Source organism: Oncorhynchus mykiss, chromosome 17 (genome assembly GCF_013265735.2).
Source record: "Oncorhynchus mykiss isolate Arlee chromosome 17, USDA_OmykA_1.1, whole genome shotgun sequence".
In the NCBI taxonomy this organism is placed as follows: Eukaryota; Metazoa; Chordata; class Actinopteri; order Salmoniformes; family Salmonidae; genus Oncorhynchus; species Oncorhynchus mykiss.
The window spans coordinates 10255840-10274009 of record NC_048581.1 but is presented as its reverse complement, the minus strand read 5'-3'; the positions used below and the strand labels follow the sequence as shown (position 1 = coordinate 10274009).

At 43.6% G+C, this 18170-nt stretch overlaps 2 protein-coding genes across 2 annotated transcripts in view; both read left to right on the top strand.

Moving 5' to 3' along the window:
- Positions 1-18170, top strand: part of LOC110518414 (NACHT, LRR and PYD domains-containing protein 1b allele 3) — a 309469-nt gene that overhangs the window by 134118 nt on the left and 157181 nt on the right. The gene's annotated exons all lie outside the window — the stretch shown is intronic.
- LOC110510716 (NACHT, LRR and PYD domains-containing protein 1b allele 5) overlaps positions 14005-18170 on the top strand; it is a 38241-nt gene continuing 34075 nt past the window's right edge. Inside the window, exons 1-5 of the mRNA XM_036948920.1 lie at positions 14005-14364; positions 15569-15807; positions 15900-15958; positions 16065-16279; positions 16407-16663. Coding sequence (XP_036804815.1) covers positions 15739-15807; positions 15900-15958; positions 16065-16279; positions 16407-16663 — 600 coding nt within the window. The 5' untranslated portion in view covers positions 14005-14364; positions 15569-15738. The remainder of the gene's footprint in view (positions 14365-15568; positions 15808-15899; positions 15959-16064; positions 16280-16406; positions 16664-18170) is intronic.

The following is an 18170-nucleotide window of genomic DNA, read 5'->3' as shown; positions in this document are numbered from 1 at the left end:
GTTGTATGGCGTTGAAGCTCGTTTGGAGGTTAGATACCACAGTGTCCAAGGAAGGGCCGGAAGTATACAGAATGGTGTCGTCTGTGTAGAGGTGGATCAGGATATCGCCCGCAGCAAGAGCAACATCATTGATATATACAGAGAAACGAGTCGGCCCGAGAATTGAACCCTGTGGCACCCCATAGAGACTGCCAGAGGACCGGACAACATGCCCTCCGATTTGACACACTGAACTCTGTCTGCAAAGTAATTGGTGAACCAGGCAAGGCAGTCATCCGAAAAACCGAGGCTACTGAGTCTGCCGATAAGAATACGGTGATTGACAGAGTCGAAAGCCTTGGCAAGGTCTATGAAGACGGCTGCACAGTACTGTCTTTTATCGATGGCGGTTATGATATCGTTTAGTACCTTGAGCGTGGCTGAGGTACACCCGTGACCGGCTCGGAAACCAGATTGCACAGCGGAGAAGGTACGGTGGGATTCAAGATGGTCAGTGACCTGTTTGTTGACTTGGCTTTCGAAGACCTTAGATAGGCAGGGCAGGATGGATATAGGTCTGTAACAGTTTGGGTCCAGGGTGTCGCCCCCTTTGAAGAGGGGGATGACTGCGGCAGCTTTCCAATCCTTGGGGATCTCAGACGATATGAAAGAGAGGTTGAACAGGCTGGTAATAGGGGTTGCAACAATGGCGGCGGATAGTTTCAGAAATAGAGGGTCCAGATTGTCAAGCCCAGCTGATTTGTACGGGTCCAGGTTTTGCAGCTCTTTCAGAACATCTGCTATCTGGATTTGGGTAAAGGAGAACCTGGGGAGGCTTGGGTGAGTAGCTGCGGGGGTGGTGGAGCTGTTGGCCGAGGTTTGAGTAGCCAGGAGGAAGGCATGGCCAGCCGTTGAGAAATGCTTGTTGAAGTTTTCGATAATCATGGATTTATCGGTGGTGACCGTGTTACCTAGTGCAGTGCAGTGGGCAGCTGGGAGGAGGTGCTCTTGTTCTCCATGGACTTTACAGTGTCCCAGAATTTTTGGGAGTTAGAGCTACAGGATGCAAATTTCTGCCTGAAGAAGCTGGCCTTGGCTTTCCTGACTGACTGCGTGTATTGGTTCCTGACTTCCCTGAACAGTTGCATATCACGGGGACTATTCGATGCTATTGCAGTCCGCCACAGGATGTTTTTGTGCTGGTTGAGGGCAGTCAGGTCTGGAGTGAACCAAGGGCTATATCTGTTCTTAGTTCTGCATTTGGTGACGGTGTTTCCTATCTTCAGTGCAGTGGGCAGCTGGGAGGAGGTGTTCTTTTTCTCCATGGACTTTACAGTGTCCCAGAACTTTTTTGAGTTAGTTTTGCAGGAAGCAAATTTCTGCTTGAAAAAGCTGGCCTTGGCTTTTCTAACTGCCTGTGTATAATGGTTTCTAGCTTCCCTGAACAGCTGCATATCACGGGGGCTGTTCGATACTAATGCAGAACGCCATAGGATGTTTTTGTGTCGGTTAAGGGCAGTCAGATCTGGGGAGAACCAAGGGCTATATCTGTTCCTGGTTCTACATTTCTTGAACGGGGCATGCTTATTTAAGATGGTTAGGAATGCATTTAAAAAAAATAACCAGGCATCCTCTACTGACGGGATGAGATCAATATCTTTCCTGGATACCCCGGCCAGGTCGATTAGAAAGGCCTGCTCGCTGAAGTGTTTCAGGGAGCGTTTGACAGTAATGAGTGGAGGTCGTTTGACCGCTGACCCATTACGGATGCAGGCAATGAGGGGAGGTACCTGGTAGGTTCATTGATAAATTTGTGTGAGATTGAGGGCATCAAGCTTAGATTGTAGGATGGCTGGGGTGTTAAGCATGTTCCAGTTTAGGTCGCCTAGCTGCACGAGCTCTGAAGATAGATGGGGGGCAATCAGTTCACATATGGTGTCCAGAGCACAGCTGGGGGCAGAGGGTGGTCTATAGAAGGCGGCAACGGTGAGAGACTTGTTTTTAGAGAGGTGGATTTTTAAAAGTAGAAGTTCAAATTGTTTGGGTACAGACCTGGATAGTAGGACAGAACTCTGCAGGCTATCTTTGCAGTAGATTGCAACACCGCCCCCTTTGGCAGTTCTATCTTGTCTGAAAATGTTGTAGTTTGGGATGAAAATTTCAGAATTTTCCTAAGCCAGGATTCAGACACAGCTAGAACATCCGGGTTGGCAGAGTGTGCTAAAGCAGTGAATAAAACAAACTTAGGGAGGAGGCTTCTAATGTTAACATGCATGAAACCAAGGCTATTACGGTTACAAAAGTCATCAAAAGAGAGCGCCTGAGGAATAGGAGTGGAGCTAGGTACTGCAGGGCCTGGATTCACCTCTACATCGCCAGAGGAACAGAGGAGGAGTAGGATAAGGGTACGGCTAAAAGCAATAAGAATTGGTCGTCTAGAACGTCTGGAACAGAGAGTAAAAGGAGGTTTCTGGGGGCGATAAAATAGCTTCAAGGTATAATGTACAGACAAAGGTATGGTAGGATGTGAATACAGTGGAGGTAAACCTAGGTATTGAGTGATGATGAGAGAGATATTGTGTCTAGAAACATAATTGAAACCAGGAGATGTCATCGCATGTGTGGGTGGTGGAACTAATAGGTTGGATAAGGTATAGTGAGCAGGACTAGAGGCTCTACAGTGAAATAAGCCAATAAACACTAACCAGAACAGCAATGGACAAGGCATATTGACATTAAGGAGAGACATGCTTACTCGAGTGATCAAAAGGGTCCAGTGAGTAGTGAGGTTGGTTGGGGTCACGGCGATTTAGACAGCTAGCCGGGCCATCGGTAGCAAGCTAGCATAGGATGGAGGTCTGTTATTAGCCACCTTGTGCGTTTCCGTCGGTAGGATTAGTGGGGTTCCGTGTGGTAGAGGGGATGAATCCAATTCGCAAAAAAAACAAAAAAACAATAGATATAGTTATAGAGGCCCAAGAAAAAATTATAATAATTGTCCGATAGGTCTATTCAGATAGCAGCCGATAAGACAGCTAACGGTTAGCGGACCGCATATGGGCGTTCAGGTAACGTCGCGACGGAGGAGCCAGCCGGATAACTCCCTCGGGTAGATAACGTCGGTAGTCCAGTTGTGAAGGCCCGGTGGGACTCCGCGTTGGCAGTAAAACGGGTCCGGATAGGTGATTGAGGAGTGGCTGATGGAACTCTTCAGCTGGCTAGCTCCGGAATAATTGATGTTTGCTCCGGAATCGACGAAAGCTGATAGTCACACGGATAGCAGCTAGCTAGCTGCGAGATCCAGGTATAAATGTCCAGAGTTAGCGGTTGAAATCCGGGGACATGGAGAGAAAAATAGGTCCGGTGTGTTCCGGTCCGAGCCGCGCTGTACAAAACTGCCGATAGATTTTCGAGCTAAAGGATAGCTGATGACCACAAACCGTGGTTAGCTGAATATTAACGATTAGCCAGTAAAGAAGCTAACTAGCTTCTGATTAGCTTCAGGCTAGCTTCTGGCTAGCTTCTGGCTAGCTTCTGGTTAGCTTCTATGGAGGATTACAGATTTGAGGTAAATAATACTTTATTTTTTTTTAAATATAACTTGGTGAGGCGGGTTGCAGGAGAGTGTTTTGAAGATGAGTTTATGGAAAATAAAAATATATATAAAAAGGTATGCGAAGAAAGTTGTAAATAAATATATATATATATATACAGGACACGACAAGACGAGGACAAAAGACGTCTGAACTGCTATGCCATCTTGGAGCGAAGAGATGACACTATCTCACTCTCTATTCCAGCACGGTCAGGACAGAGGGCTGTGATGACTGGGGTCAGAGATGACACTGGCACATGAAAGGGGTTCTCAATAAAGTTGAAAAAAATCCTTGTACTCCATGATATCCTTGAAGCTTGACTCAAACTCCAACCTCAATTCTTCCAACACACACAAATGCCTCATAGTTCAAATGCTGCAGAATGTCTGTTTGGGAAGGTGACTGCTCTGAGTTTGGGTTCATGACTAAACTATCTGTCAGTTATGAACAGTGTGGTGATTTAAATTTGATATGCTGTGACCACACGCAGCTAAAACAACTTGATAAACAACTTCAAATACTAGGCTTTTAGAGAATATATTATAGGAACCCAGAACTATTCCTTCCCTTTATCATAATGAGTCAATCTATTCTTGTTCTGTTACATTATGTGTCATTGTAGCTGATGTGAAATGGCTAGCTAGTTAGCGGTGCACACTAGTAGTGTTCAATCAGTGACGTCACCCGCTTTGAGACCTAGAAGTACTGATTACCCTTGTTCTGCATGAGTCGCAGCTTAGTGGAGGGATAGGTAACAAGTCTAGACGTAGATACATATCACATCATTGTATCTGGCCCATTGGCGTCTGTGAGAGTATGGGCAGCACCATTGAGGCCATATCTATTTTGAAGAAGTCAATTGTCTTCCACTACTTTTCTGAGTTGGTAAACAAACTGAAAGAGTGCACACTGCCACCTGGAGTGTGTTGTTTGAACAGGTATAAAGCCAAGGTTGGCTGATCCCTCCCAGTGACCTGGATGGAATTATGTGATCATTCCTCTTAACCAATAGGAAGTCCCACCCAGTTGACTACTTCAAAATTGTGAAAGTCCTAAATGGCGGTCCCCATGCTAAAACAAGCTTTTGGGCCCAAGAGTCCTCTATCATTCTCTATGGTAACGATTATTTTTGGATGACAGTCGTCGATTGTGTTCAGAGGGTCCCTGGTTTGAGACCAGAATAGAGTTCTAGTGTTCTAAGTGTTCTAGAACGAGGAGAGGATGGAAGAAATACTTTTGATATTGAGGGACTGTTACTGTAATTTAATTATGCCAATGTGCTTTCATCAATTAAAAGCCCTTAATCTATTTTATGAGAATTTCTAAGATTTCTTGTTTGCATAAAATAGACGCAGACCAGTCTTTCAATAATAGTTAATAGAATTTATTCTCGGAGCGCGCTACCACTTAATCACGTGCAGCAGTTTATATACAGATCATGACGTCATTTCATTGCTTTAACAGAATCCCCTCCTCTCGACCGGGACAAAGTGATAACTTTTGACCCCTCAACATTATCGATCACCACTGAAATGACAGTTTCAATTAACAGAAAACCTAGGAATGCACTCACTGCCTTATCTAAAAACCCCAGAGCTAAGTTTCTGTAGGGTCAACCATAGGCTAACGACCTTATCTGTTTTCACAGTCCACAACCCATTCGTTTCTTCCTAGTTGGAATGGTGTTCATTAACTTTTATTACTCCTTGTCCGTGTCTCACAATCCAACCTTATGAACTCATATAGTTAATCAGATATAATAAAACAGAGTATAAGTTGACTTAGTTACAGTTCCATTTAAAATGATTTGTTCAGTCATTTAATCATAATTTCCTAACAGGGACTTACCCAAATTTGTTCAATAAGAAACTCTTGTTTTCATTGCAAAAAGTTTTCTGTTGTGACCAATGATGTCGTCTCAGAAGGGGTTGAAAAACCTGACAGAAATATGACTATGGCTGATGCTTTTCAACATTTGCAGTTGTATTTTGTATGTTTTATTTTAGGTTTTAAATACAATTCAAATAATTGGGTAGGAGTCCAATAACACATGTAGTTTTATGTGTTCACTCACAGGTCTCATAGATCAAGACTCTTTAGAGACAAAGAGATGGGGAGCAACTACACCAAAAGGACGAGAGAAGGGGAGAGCACTCCCCCTGTCTCAAGGCTGAGTAGCGTGAAGAAGAGTGGCCCAAGGCTGAGTAGCGTGAAGAAGAGTGGCTCAAGGCTGAGTAGCGTGAAGAAGAGTGGCCCAAAGCTGAGTAGCGTGAAGAAGAGTGGCTCAAGGCTGAGTAGCGTGAAGAAGAGTGGCTCAAGCCTGAGTAGCGTGAAGAAGAGTGGGCCAAGGCTGAGTAGCGTGAAGAAGAGTGGCCCAAAGCTGAGTAGCGTGAAGAAGAGTGGCTCAAGCCTGAGTAGCGTGAAGAAGAGTGGCTCAAGGCTGAGTAGCGTGAAGAAGAGTGGCCCAAGGCGGAGAGAAGAGGAGAGCACTCACTCTGTCAGGTGGAGACGCTCAGAGAGGAGATGTGGGGTCTCTGTTGTAGTACCATGTTGAGGACACAGGGGGTGGTGTTACCAGATACTGTATATACAAAATGGGTCTCCAACCTTTAGCATAAAATACAGTATGTAACATGTCTTGAGCTACTCATCGTTTTCTAGGTTTCAAATAGGCACATTCTTCACTTCTCCTCTCCCCTGCAACTCTTCCCCTGGTCCTCAGAGTGAAAGTAGTGCCCTATGTTATCAACTCTTCCCCTGGTCCTTAGAGAGAAAGTAGTGCCCTATGTTATCAACTCTTCCCCTGGTCCATAGAGAGAAAGTAGTGCCCTATGTTATTAACTCTTCCCCTGGTCCTTAGAGAGAAAGTAGTGCCCTATGTTATCAACTCTTCCCCTGGTCCTTAGAGAGAAAGTAGTGCCCTATGTTATCAACTCTTCCCCTGGTCCTTAGTGTCCAAGAGAAAGTAGTTTTTTGTTAATATACCTGGTAAAATAATGGTTAATAAAACTCTAAAGGGGGCCCTTTATAATCAGATTTTTCCCCAAATCAATTTCAGTTTTATATCAAATCAAATCAAATTTATTTATATAGCCCTTCGTACATCAGTTGATATCTCAAAGTGCTGTACATAAACCCAGCCTAAAACCCCAAACAGCAAGCAATGCAGGTGTAGAAGCACGGTGGCTAGGAAAAACTCCCTAGAAAGGCCAAAACCTAGGAAGAAACCTAGAGAGGAACCACGCTATGTGGGGTGGCCAGTCCTCTTCTGGTTGTGCCGGGTGGAGATTATAACAGAACATGGTCAAGATGTTCAAATGTTCATAAATGACCAGCATGGTCGAATAATAATAAGGCAGAACAGTTGAAACTGGAGCAGCAGCACAGCCAGGTGGACTGGGGACAGCAAGGAGTCATCATGTCAGGTAGTCCTGGGGCATGGTCCTAGGGCTCAGGTCCTCCGAGAGAGAGAAAGAGAGAAGGAGAGAATTAGAGAACGCACACTTAGATTCACACAGGACACCGAATAGGACAGGAGAAGTACTCCAGATATAACAAACTGACCCTAGCCCCCCGACACATAAACTACTGCAGCATAAATACTGGAGGCTGAGACAGGAGGGGTCAGGAGACACTGTGGCCCCATCCGAGGACACCCCCAGACAGGGCCAAACAGGAAGGATATAACCCCACCCACTTTGCCAAAGCACAGCCCCCACACCACTAGAGGGATATCTTCAACCACCAACTTACCATCCAGAGACAAGGCTGAGTCTAGCCCACAAAGACCTCCGCCACGGCACAACCCAAGGGGGGGGGGGGGGGGGGGGGCGCCAACCCAGACAGGATGACCACATCAGTGACTCAACCCACTCAGGTGACGCACCCCCTCCAGGGACGGCATGAGAGAGCCCCAGTAAGCCAGTGACTCAGCCCCTGTAATAGGGTTAGAGGCAGAGAATCCCAGTGGAAAGAGGGGAACCGGCCAGGCAGAGACAGCAAGGGCGGTTCGTTGCTCCAGAGCCTTTCCGTTCACCCTCCCACTCCTGGGCCGGACTACACTCAATCATATGACCCACTGAAGAGATGAGTCTTCAGTAGAGACTTAAAGGTTGAGACCGAGTTTGCGTCTCTGACATGGGTAGGCAGACCGTTCCATAAAAATGGAGCTCTATAGGAGAAAGCCCTGCCTCCAGCTGTTTGCTTAGAAATTCTAGGGACAATTAGGAGGCCTGCGTCTTGTGACCGTAGCGTACGTGTAGGTATGTACGGCAGGACCAAATCAGAGAGATAGGTAGGAGCAAGCCCATGTAATGCTTTGTAGGTTAGCAGTAAAACCTTGAAATCAGCCCTTGCTTTGACAGGAAGCCAGTGTAGAGAGGCTAGCACTGGAGTAATATGATCAAATTTTTTGGTTCTAGTCAGGATTCTAGCAGCCGTATTTAGCACTAACTGAAGTTTATTTAGTGCTTTATCCGGGTAGCCGGAAAGTAGAGCATTGCAGTAGTCTAACCTAGAAGTGACAAACGCATGGATTAATTTTTCTGCATCATTTATATATTGACTGTTTTTTTTTTCACTCTCAAATTTGCAATTGTTCATAGAGAAAAAATAAAGAAATGGGATGTTCTGATTCAATGGCAATGCTTAAATCACACCAGTAGACAAGTCTGGAAGAAAACTAATACATCAATATATTTTTGTGTAATTCCCCTTTAACTGAGCATCTGGCCCTTTAATTGAGCATCTCGTGACTGAGGAATGTGCTGTCTAATGTGCCGGTCTCACAATGGTTCTGTACTGCTGCTGCTCACTTCATGGTCAAGTTTGCAAACAACAAATGATAGATACAAATTATATATTTACTCATGATAGACTTCTGCCAGGTAAGCCTACTTTGCAGAGAACATTTAATTGAGAAGGGTTTTGGGAAAGTTTTTCGGCCAACCCACAAGACGGTTATCACATCAACTGGCTACACAGGGAGTGATAGACAGACGTGCGCACCACACAGACACAGGAGCAATATTGCTGGAAATTAATTGGCAGAGAGGACAAGCGGGAGCCCAGCCAACAGAGAGTTGCAGACAGGAGAGGACAAGTGCCCTGGATTAGGACCTGTGTCGCTTCCTGTGTGAGGAAAGGTTGTACTCTGCAGATGTTGTAGAACATGAAGCTGCAGGAGCAAGTCATTGCTTTGATGATGGCAGAGAACAACAGGGTGTTGTCCAGGGTCACGCCAAGGTTCTTTACACTCTGGGAGGGGGACACGGTGGAGTTGTCAACCATGATGCAGAGGTCTTGGAGCAGGCAGGCCTTCCCCGGGAGGATGAGCAACTCAGTCTTATCGACGTTGAGCTTGAAGTGGTGGGCCGACATCCAAGCTGAGATATTATTATTATACCTTTATCTCAACAAGGAACACAGACTGAGACCAAGGTCTCTTTTACAGCTGGGCCCTGCATATACATGTTTACACATACAGTTTAGGTACAATGATTAAAAAACAAAACAAGACAAACAAAACCATTGCAGATAACAACAAAAAGAATAACAAAAAATATTAAAAATAAAAATACAGCAACAGCTTACATTTACACAGGTTATTCTACTAACAGCACAATAACTTACATTACCCGAAACAGTTACAAGCAACACAAAAAATATCTGCCAGGCAAGCAGAGATGTGTGTCGCCACCTGGGTGTCAGAAGGAGGGAAGGAGAAAAGTAGTTAAGTGTCATCCGCATAGCAATGATAGGAGAGACCTTGAGAGGATATGACAGAGCCATGTGACTTGGTGTAAAGAGAAAAGAGGAGAGGGCCTAGAACTGAGCCCTGGGGGACACCTATAGAGTGTATGAACGATCAGAATGATCTTCTAATCCTCAACCAAGATTGACCCGTCTTGAAGCCTGACTGGCTAGGGTTAGAAGAAAAGAAGGGACACAGGTCTATAGTTTAGCCAGTCAGGCTTCAAGATGGGTCAATCTCGGTTGAGGATTAGAAGATCGTTCTGAGAGTGATAACGAGAAAGTGTTTTGGAAAGAAAAGAAGGGACACAGGTCTAGTTTTTTACTGGTAGCTTTCGATCAACCTCTTGGAGACCCATGATATACAATGTGTCTATGTTTGTTGTTGTTCCAGATCCGCCCACCGTTTTGAGGACGTTGAGACAGAGAAGATATGTGTGGAAACCGGTAAGTAAAGCTGTGACTGAGGTGAAACACCAGAAATGGTCTCCGTATGAAGTAATGTATCTGAGGTGGAACACCAGAAATGGTCTCATTATGAAGTAATGTATCTGAGGTGGAACACCAGAAATGGTCTCCTTATGAAGTAATGTATCTGAGGTGGAACACCAGAAATGGTCTCATTATGAAGTAATGTATCTGAGGTGGAACACCAGAAATGGTCTCATTATGTAGTAATGTATCTGAGGTGGAACACCAGAAATGGTCTCATTATGAAGTAATGTATCTGAATATAGCTTTATCTGTATCTTTATTATTATTTTTGTGTGTTATTTCTTACAATATTAGCCCAGAAAGTTTTTTGTGTTATTATATACAGATGGAAAGAGCTTTTGGATATCCGAGCAGCGGTAACTCACCAGCATATGACTTTCCCCGAATTGGATCCTTTGTTTTACACCTGAGTAGCCTCGTTTCACTGACAAAAATACTCTTTTGGGTGAAATAACAACACAATGTCAAATATAGGTAGTCTAGTCAAATAATTAACATCCAATCACATTAACCTTTACTCTCTCGCGGGAATTCCACTAACGGTCCGTATGTAGCCAAACGTAGCTGCTGCTCTTTCCGTTTGCTCCAAAATGGATGAATGGTGAAAAAAAGTCCCGCATCCATAGAGACACATACCAGCTCTATTGGGAGGACTGCTACTACCAGCAGTACTACACATGCAGCTGTCGACAAAACAAGTTGTTCTGCTTCCACGAGCACATCCAATGCTAGCATCAGTAATTCTACATTTGTTGTTAGCCCAGAAAGGATGGACACTGACAGCTGTGAATCTGATGCAGCCGAAGAGCTACTGCCCCCTTACCCGGGAATGTAATACAGCGAAGCACATGAGTGAGTTGGGTGCGCAATTACGCAGGTACTTTCCCGAAACAGATGACACAAACAACTGGATTCATAATCCCTTTCATGCCCTGCCTCCAGTCCAGTTATCGATATTTTTTGATGAACAAATAAGGTTTTAAATGTAAGATGGCTAAATAAAGAGCAACATTATTTACTATTATTATTATTTGTGCCCTGGTCCTATAAGAGCTCTTTGTCACAATGGCTCGTGGGAAGTGTCAAATTCATTCTTATGTTTAATAAATGTATCGTATTGTGTGTGTGGCAGGCTTACAATGATGGCAAAAAACAACATTTGAGAGTGCGCTGACCCTGGTGCTAAAGGGGGTACGCAGCTGGAGGTTGAATGTTTGAAGGGGTACGGGACGATAAAAGGTTTGGGAACCACTGACCCAGGGCAATTTAACTTATCCCAGAGGCTGTTCCAAGATGCTGTCGCCGGAGAAGAGGTATTTGGAGTGGACTTCTAGTCCGACTCAGGAGGCGTGCACACCATCCACTACTTCTGAGTATATTACTCGCTAATGTTCAGTCTCTGGACAATAAAGTAGACCAGTTCAGGGCTAGGATCTCCTTCCAGAGAAAATTGGGACAGTAACAAGCTCTGTTTCACGGAATCATGGCTCTCTCCAGATATACTGTCCCCGTCCATACAGCCAGCTGGGTTCTCAGTACGTTGGGCAAACAGGAATAATGAACTCTCCGGGAAGAAGAAAGGAGGGGGTGTATGTTTCATGATTAGCTACTCATGGTGTGATTGTGATAACATACAGAAACTTAAGTCCTTTTGTTCACCCGACCTAGAATACCTCAATCAAATTCCGACCGTATTCCCTTCCAAGAGAATTCTCTTCGGTTATAGTCGTAGCCGTATATATTCCCCCTTAAACCGATATCACAACGGCCCTCGAGGAACTACACTGGACTTTGTGCTAACTGGTTCTTCCAAAGACGACTGATTAGCGTCAGAGCCTTCTGGCTAATATCATAGGAATGGATCTAACTTTGTTTAACAGCAAAATAGGTCCATGTACTTGTCAAGTTAGTTTGGTTGGCTTTGCAATCTAGCAAGATGAGATCTTATTGCTCCCATGTTTTAAAAACAGCTTGCAAGCCCTGTTCAGTACATAATATCTATTGTTATTATTTTATTTTTGCTCTTTAATTATTATTATATTTTACCATTTTTACTTCAGTTTATTTTAGTAAATTCTTTAACACTTTTTCTTAACTGAATTGTTGGTTAAGGGCTTGTAAGTAAGCATTTCACTCTAATGCATGTGACAAATACAATTTCGTTTGATTTTGATTTGATCTTCAGGTCGTAGCTCTAGAAAGAGGCCCGAGTTCCGGATTTACAATTCCGAGTTGGATGACCACTGAAAATATATTTTCCCAGACGGAGCTTGTTTTTCCACGAGTTCCCAGTTGTCTTGAACTCACTGAAGATAACTTGGAACTGCGAAAAGTTGTTTTGAGAGCGGCACAAATCATGCTTCATTGACAGCATGGCCAATGTTGAATGTTTATAATTTTAAGCTTGGAAAAGAGACCGTTAATCCCAGACTTGGGACCATACAGGCACTCCACTGAATAGCAGGCTAATGATTTCTTTGCAATGCTTGCAGTTAGCCACTGATTCCTTCCAAACCACTCATTGTTGAATTTGCCATTTCCAACTTGTTGTAATGTTTCTATCCAATGGCCGATGAGCACCAATGCGTTTTATCTATAATTTCTCTTCATATGACAAGGATTAAAAAGGATTTGCCAGTAGATTGTTGACTTGATTCATGATGATGACTGCTAGCTCAGAGTTTGAAAGTATGATGTTGACATGATCAGTCCAATCAAAGCTACTGTAGATATAACGTGATTTAACGGCATTTTATCTGTGGGCAATGACCTTCAGCCTTCTTGGATGGGCACTTCTAATGTAACTGTATGGCAGCACCCAAGGGGCTTGAATTTTCAACCTCTACCCTTAGACTTGGCGGTGACGTAGTGTTCCCATGAGTTACAGAACACTGTGCCAATCATGGCGCAACTAGAGAACATTACCAACACCAACGCTCCATATTTTCCGCTGGCTGCCCCACCACCACAGAAAGCCCTGAGCTAGGCTGAAACACCTGCATTGGAGCGGTTTTACTCAAGAAAGCAAAAAAAAGATTTTTGGATGCAGCTTTATTAACTCAATGATTTATTCATTTGTTTACATTGTTTGCAAACTGATACAGTGGGGAGAACAAGTATTTGATACACTGCCAATTTTGCAGGTTTTCCTACTTACAAAGCATGTAGAGGAATTTTTTATCATAGGTACACTTCAACTGTGAGAGACGGAATCTAAAAATCCAGAAAATCACATTGTATGATTTTTAAGTAATTAATTTGCAGTGCGGCAAATTCAAATAAAATTATATAAAAATCAAACTGCCATTAAATCACACATGTAAGATACTAAATTAAAGCTACACTCGTTGTGAATCCAGATAACATGTCAAATTTTAAAAAGGCTTTTCGGCGAAAGCATAAGAAGCTATTATCTGATGATAGCACAACAGTAAACAAAGAGAGTAGCATATTTCAACCCTGCAGGCGCTACACAAAACGCAGAAATAAAATATAAAACATGCATTACCTTTGACGAGCTTCTTTTGTCGGCACTCCAATATGTCCCATAAACATCACAATTGGTCCTTTTGTTCGAATAATTCCCTCCATATATATCCAAAATGTCCATTTATTTGGCGCGTTTGATCCAGAAAAAACAGCTTCCACTTTGCGCAACGTCACTACAAAATATCTCAAAAGTTGCCTGTAAACTTTGCCAAAACATTTCAAACTGCTTTTGTAATACAACTTTAGGTATTTTTAAATGTTAATAATCAATCAAATTGAAGACAGGTCTATCTGTGTTCAATACAGGAAGACAACAAACCAACGCTACTTTTCAAGTCTTGCGCAACTCTCAACAGTGTTACCCGATTCCTAGATGGCCGTACTTCTTCATTGCACAAAGGAATAACCTCAACCAAATTCCAAAGACTGGTGACATCCAGTGGAAGCGGTAGGAACTGAAAACAAGTGCCTAAGAAATATCGTTTCCCAAAGAGATTTCACTGAACAGACAGAGACCTCAAAGAAAATATTCTGAGCGGTTAGTCCTCTGTGTTTTGCCTGCTACATAAGTTCTACGTAAGTTCTGTTTTACTCACAGACATGATTCAAACAGTTTTAGAAACTTCAGAGTGTTTTCTATCCAAATATACTAATAATATGCATATCTTATATTCTTGGCATGAGTAGCAGGAAATTGAAATTGGGCACGCTATTTATCCAAAAGTGAAAATGCTGCCCCCTATACCTTAAGAAGCAACGTGATTGTGCAATGTCTCTTCACTATGTCTTGTGGAACTCAGCTCAAAACTTTGGGATATCATAAACTGACTTGGGAAGTATTATTGACTAAGAAAATGTGATAAACAGATACATGTGCTAATAGATGTAACTTTTAGATGTAACTTTTTACAACACAATTGATTCTCATTATCCCTAGTGCGTAAAAGAACAGAGCTGTCTGGAATTTCCAGTGAAGAGAGCGAAAACAAACAAGTCCGGCCGGGATCTGGTCGTTTTTCTAGTACTTTGGACAGGCGGGCATCAAGCAGTAAAGGTACGATAATATTTTTTTTGCCCCCCCCTCTAGTAATATATAAAGCCCCAGATGGATATTTGTAGGAAATGTCAAGTTCCTCTTTTCATAGTCCTCCCAGAACCATAGGCAGGACTGAAGGACAAGGTAAAGTGTAATTAATCAACACAAACATAACTCTACACAATCATAAAAAAGGGTATGGTTAGGGTACAGTATTGTTCACTGGGGTACAAAAATATAAAATACACAATGTACCTTCAGAGGTACAAATATGTTCACACATGGTACTGTTTGGTACCTTTTTAGGGTACATGTGCAGATAATGTAGTATAATTATACCCAATATTTTGAATAAAAGGTACAATCATTGGAGGCGTGGCTTAGTGGGGGCATGGTTCAGGTAGTTATTTTTGGCTACCCGTGAGCAGAAGTGTTGTACGTGGTCTACGGTTATGTTGATTCAAGTTTGAGCATGTACGCAGCCAGTTCGGAAGGCTTTATGAAGGCTTACATAAGAGCATATGCAATAAAGAGCTGACACAAATGTAGAGAATTCGGGGGTAGCCCCAACTGGGACTCAAACCTGGGTCCAGCAACTGTCAAGCCAACACATTTACGCCAAGATGTCCGTACCTTCTGACAAGGTCGCTCAGGGTTGGGTTAAGGTCGCTACAATATTTAGCAACCAAGACTCACCCGTAGCGACCTTTTGGCATAATGGTTAAGGTTTTGGCTTGACAGTTGCTGGACCTTGGTTTGTGTCCCGGTTGGAGCTACCCCCAAATTCGATACATTTGTGTCAAAAGTGGGATGGTGACGAGGCATGTACACGTGACGAGGTAAATTTTTGCCACTTTAAAGGAACAAATAGCTTTTTCTCTGCAGTGGTACCCTATATAGGCAGATGTTTATCTTTTTAGCTCTTTTAAGGTATGAACTGCAAGGGTACAATTATGTACCTATAACTAATGGTACAATTGATGTACCTTACAGGGTACCACTACAGTGACAAGCATTTGTACCCTTTGAGTTCCGTTTGGTAAAAAAACTTTCTGAGAGTGTAGGATGTTGATTGAAAATTGCAGATTAACTACATATAAAATATCGATACATCGATTTGACAAAATCATGATGAATGAAATTAAACATGATGAATGGTTATTGATCGATAACCAGAGACTAAAAACTCACCAAGTGTGATATTTACACTTTCTCTGTGCAGATTCTCCTCTCCTCCTGGACGCCAATGATCCCATTGTTGGACAGGCCTTCATCTTGCCAAGACCACCCAGACCCTTGATAGGCTCTCTAACTTTTCCATCATCTATCCAAGGTTCATTTGGAGTGAAGAGTGAGAAATGTGTGAGAGTGTCTGACAGCTTACCTGAGGCCATGGAGGAGTTAAGCATCACAGAATGTAGAGTAGTGGACCAGAGCCTGTGTACTACTGACCCTCCCATGGTAAGACCCTCGCAGGAAAGAAAGGAAGGACCAGTTTGTTTATATTCAACTACTCTTCAAACTATTCAAAATCTATTGTTTTTACATTTTAGAGATCTCCTGATAACTTTGAACCAGGTGTCTATGATCCTGAGGGCAAGGGAGAATATCGGTAACTTGCTCTTCTCTTAATTGTTTTCTCATTGATATTTAGTACAGACAATGCCTAAAAAATTGTTTTAACTAATTCAGGAAATCTAATTAAACCTGTAATATAGGTTCCAGTGCCCCAGTGCAGGTCTGTTCCAGTGCAGTATAACAGGCCTGGTGTTCAGGATGGAGGGAGAGGGAGAGGTGCTCTATAGGACAGTCCACTGGGACAGGAGGCTTCTAGCCAAGAGTGGCAAGAGGCCTGCAGGACCTCTGTTCATGTTTACATGCCTTAAGGGGTCTGTCAGTCAACTACACCTCCCACACTGTGAGATTCATTCTGGTAAGTAATACATTTCCAGGGAGGTTATAGACTATGTATTCTTATTCACCATCAGTAGCATCACTACTCCACTACTGGGTTGTCATCGTCATCTAAACAGAAGACTAATGTTCTCTTTCTCTCCTAGAGGGTGGATGTGACTTCCTGTCTGTAGCCCATGTGACTGATGATGACAGTATGGACTTTCTCCTTCCCCATGAGACAACAGAATCTCACATCATATTAAACATCACTGGATTCAGCAAATATGGCATCACCAAGGAACAGGAAGCTCCTGTCTCTCCTATCCGTGCTCTGGTGCTACTATTTTACAAACTCCCAGATGATAATAATGAGTCCACCCTAAATGTGTTGTTGCTGCCCAGAAATGTTAACATTGATGAGGTAAGTAGATCAGAGTTGTCAAACACCTCTTTGGTTGGAATTCTATCAAACTCATATTGTTGAACTCACCTTTTGCCACAGAACAATTTTTTTATTTGGCGACGAATATGTAGCGAGGGCCAGCCGACTAGAGCATACAGGTCACAGTGGTGGGTGGTATAAGGTGCTTTAGTGACAAAACGGATGGCACTGTGATAAACTGCATCCAGTTTGCTGAGTAGAGTATTGGAAGCTATTTTGTAGATGACATCGCCGAAGTCGAGGATCGGTAGGATAGTCAGTTTTACTAGGGTAAGTTTGGCGGCGTGAGTGAAGGAGGCTTTGTTGCGAAATAGAAAGCCGACTCTAGATTTGATTTTGGATTGGAGATGTTTGATATGAGTCTGGAAGGAGAGTTTGCTGTCTAGCCAGACACCCAGGTACTTATAGATGTCCACATATTCTAGGTCGGAACCATTCAGGGTGGTGATGCAGCGAACGGTTGAAAAGCATGCATTTGGTTTTACTAGTGTTTAAGAGCAGTTGGAGGCCACGGAAGGAGTGTTGTATGGCATTGAAGCTCGTTTGGAGGTTAGATAGCACAGTGTCCAAGGAAGGGCCAGAAGTATACAGAATGGTGTCGTCTGCATAGAGGTGGATCAGGGAATCACCCGCAGCAAGAGCAACATCATTGATATATACAGAGAAAAGAGTCGGCCCGAGAATTGAATCCTGTGGTACCCCCATAGAGACTGCCAGAGGACCGGACAACATGCCCTCCGATTTGACACACTGAACTCTGTCTGCCAAGTAGTTGGTGAACCAGGCAAGGCAGTCATTAGAAAAACCGAGGCTACTGAGTCTGTCGATAAGAATATGGTGATTGACTGAGTCGAAAGCCTTGGCCAGGTCGATGAAGACGGCTGCACAGTACTGTCTTTTATCGATGGCGGTTATGATATTGTTTAGTACCTTGAGCGTGGCTGAGATGCACCCGTGACCAGCTCGGAAACCAGATTGCACAGCGGAGAAGGTACGGTGGGATTCGAAATGGTCAGTGATCTGTTTGTTGACTTGGCTTTCGAAGACCTTAGATATGCAGGGCAGGATAGATATGGGTCTGTAACAGTTTGGGTCCAGGGTGTCTCCCCCTTTGAAGAGGGGGATGACCGCGGCAGCTTTCCAATCCTTGGGGATCTCAGACGATATGAAAGAGAGGTTGAACAGGCTGGTAATAGGGGGTGCGACAATGGCGGCGGACAGTTTCAGAAATAGAGGGTCCAGATTATCAAGCCCAGCTGATTTGTACAGGTCCAGGTTTTGCAGCTCTTTCAGAACATCTGCTATCTGGATTTGGGTAAAGGAGAAGCTGGGAAGGCTTGGGCGAGTAGCTGCGGGGGGGGCGGAGCTGTTGGCCGAGGTTGGAGTAGCCAGGAGGAAGGCATGGCCAGCCGTTGAGAAATGCTTTTTGAAGATTTCGATAATCATGGATTTATCGGTGGTGACCGTGTTACCTAGCCTCAGTGCA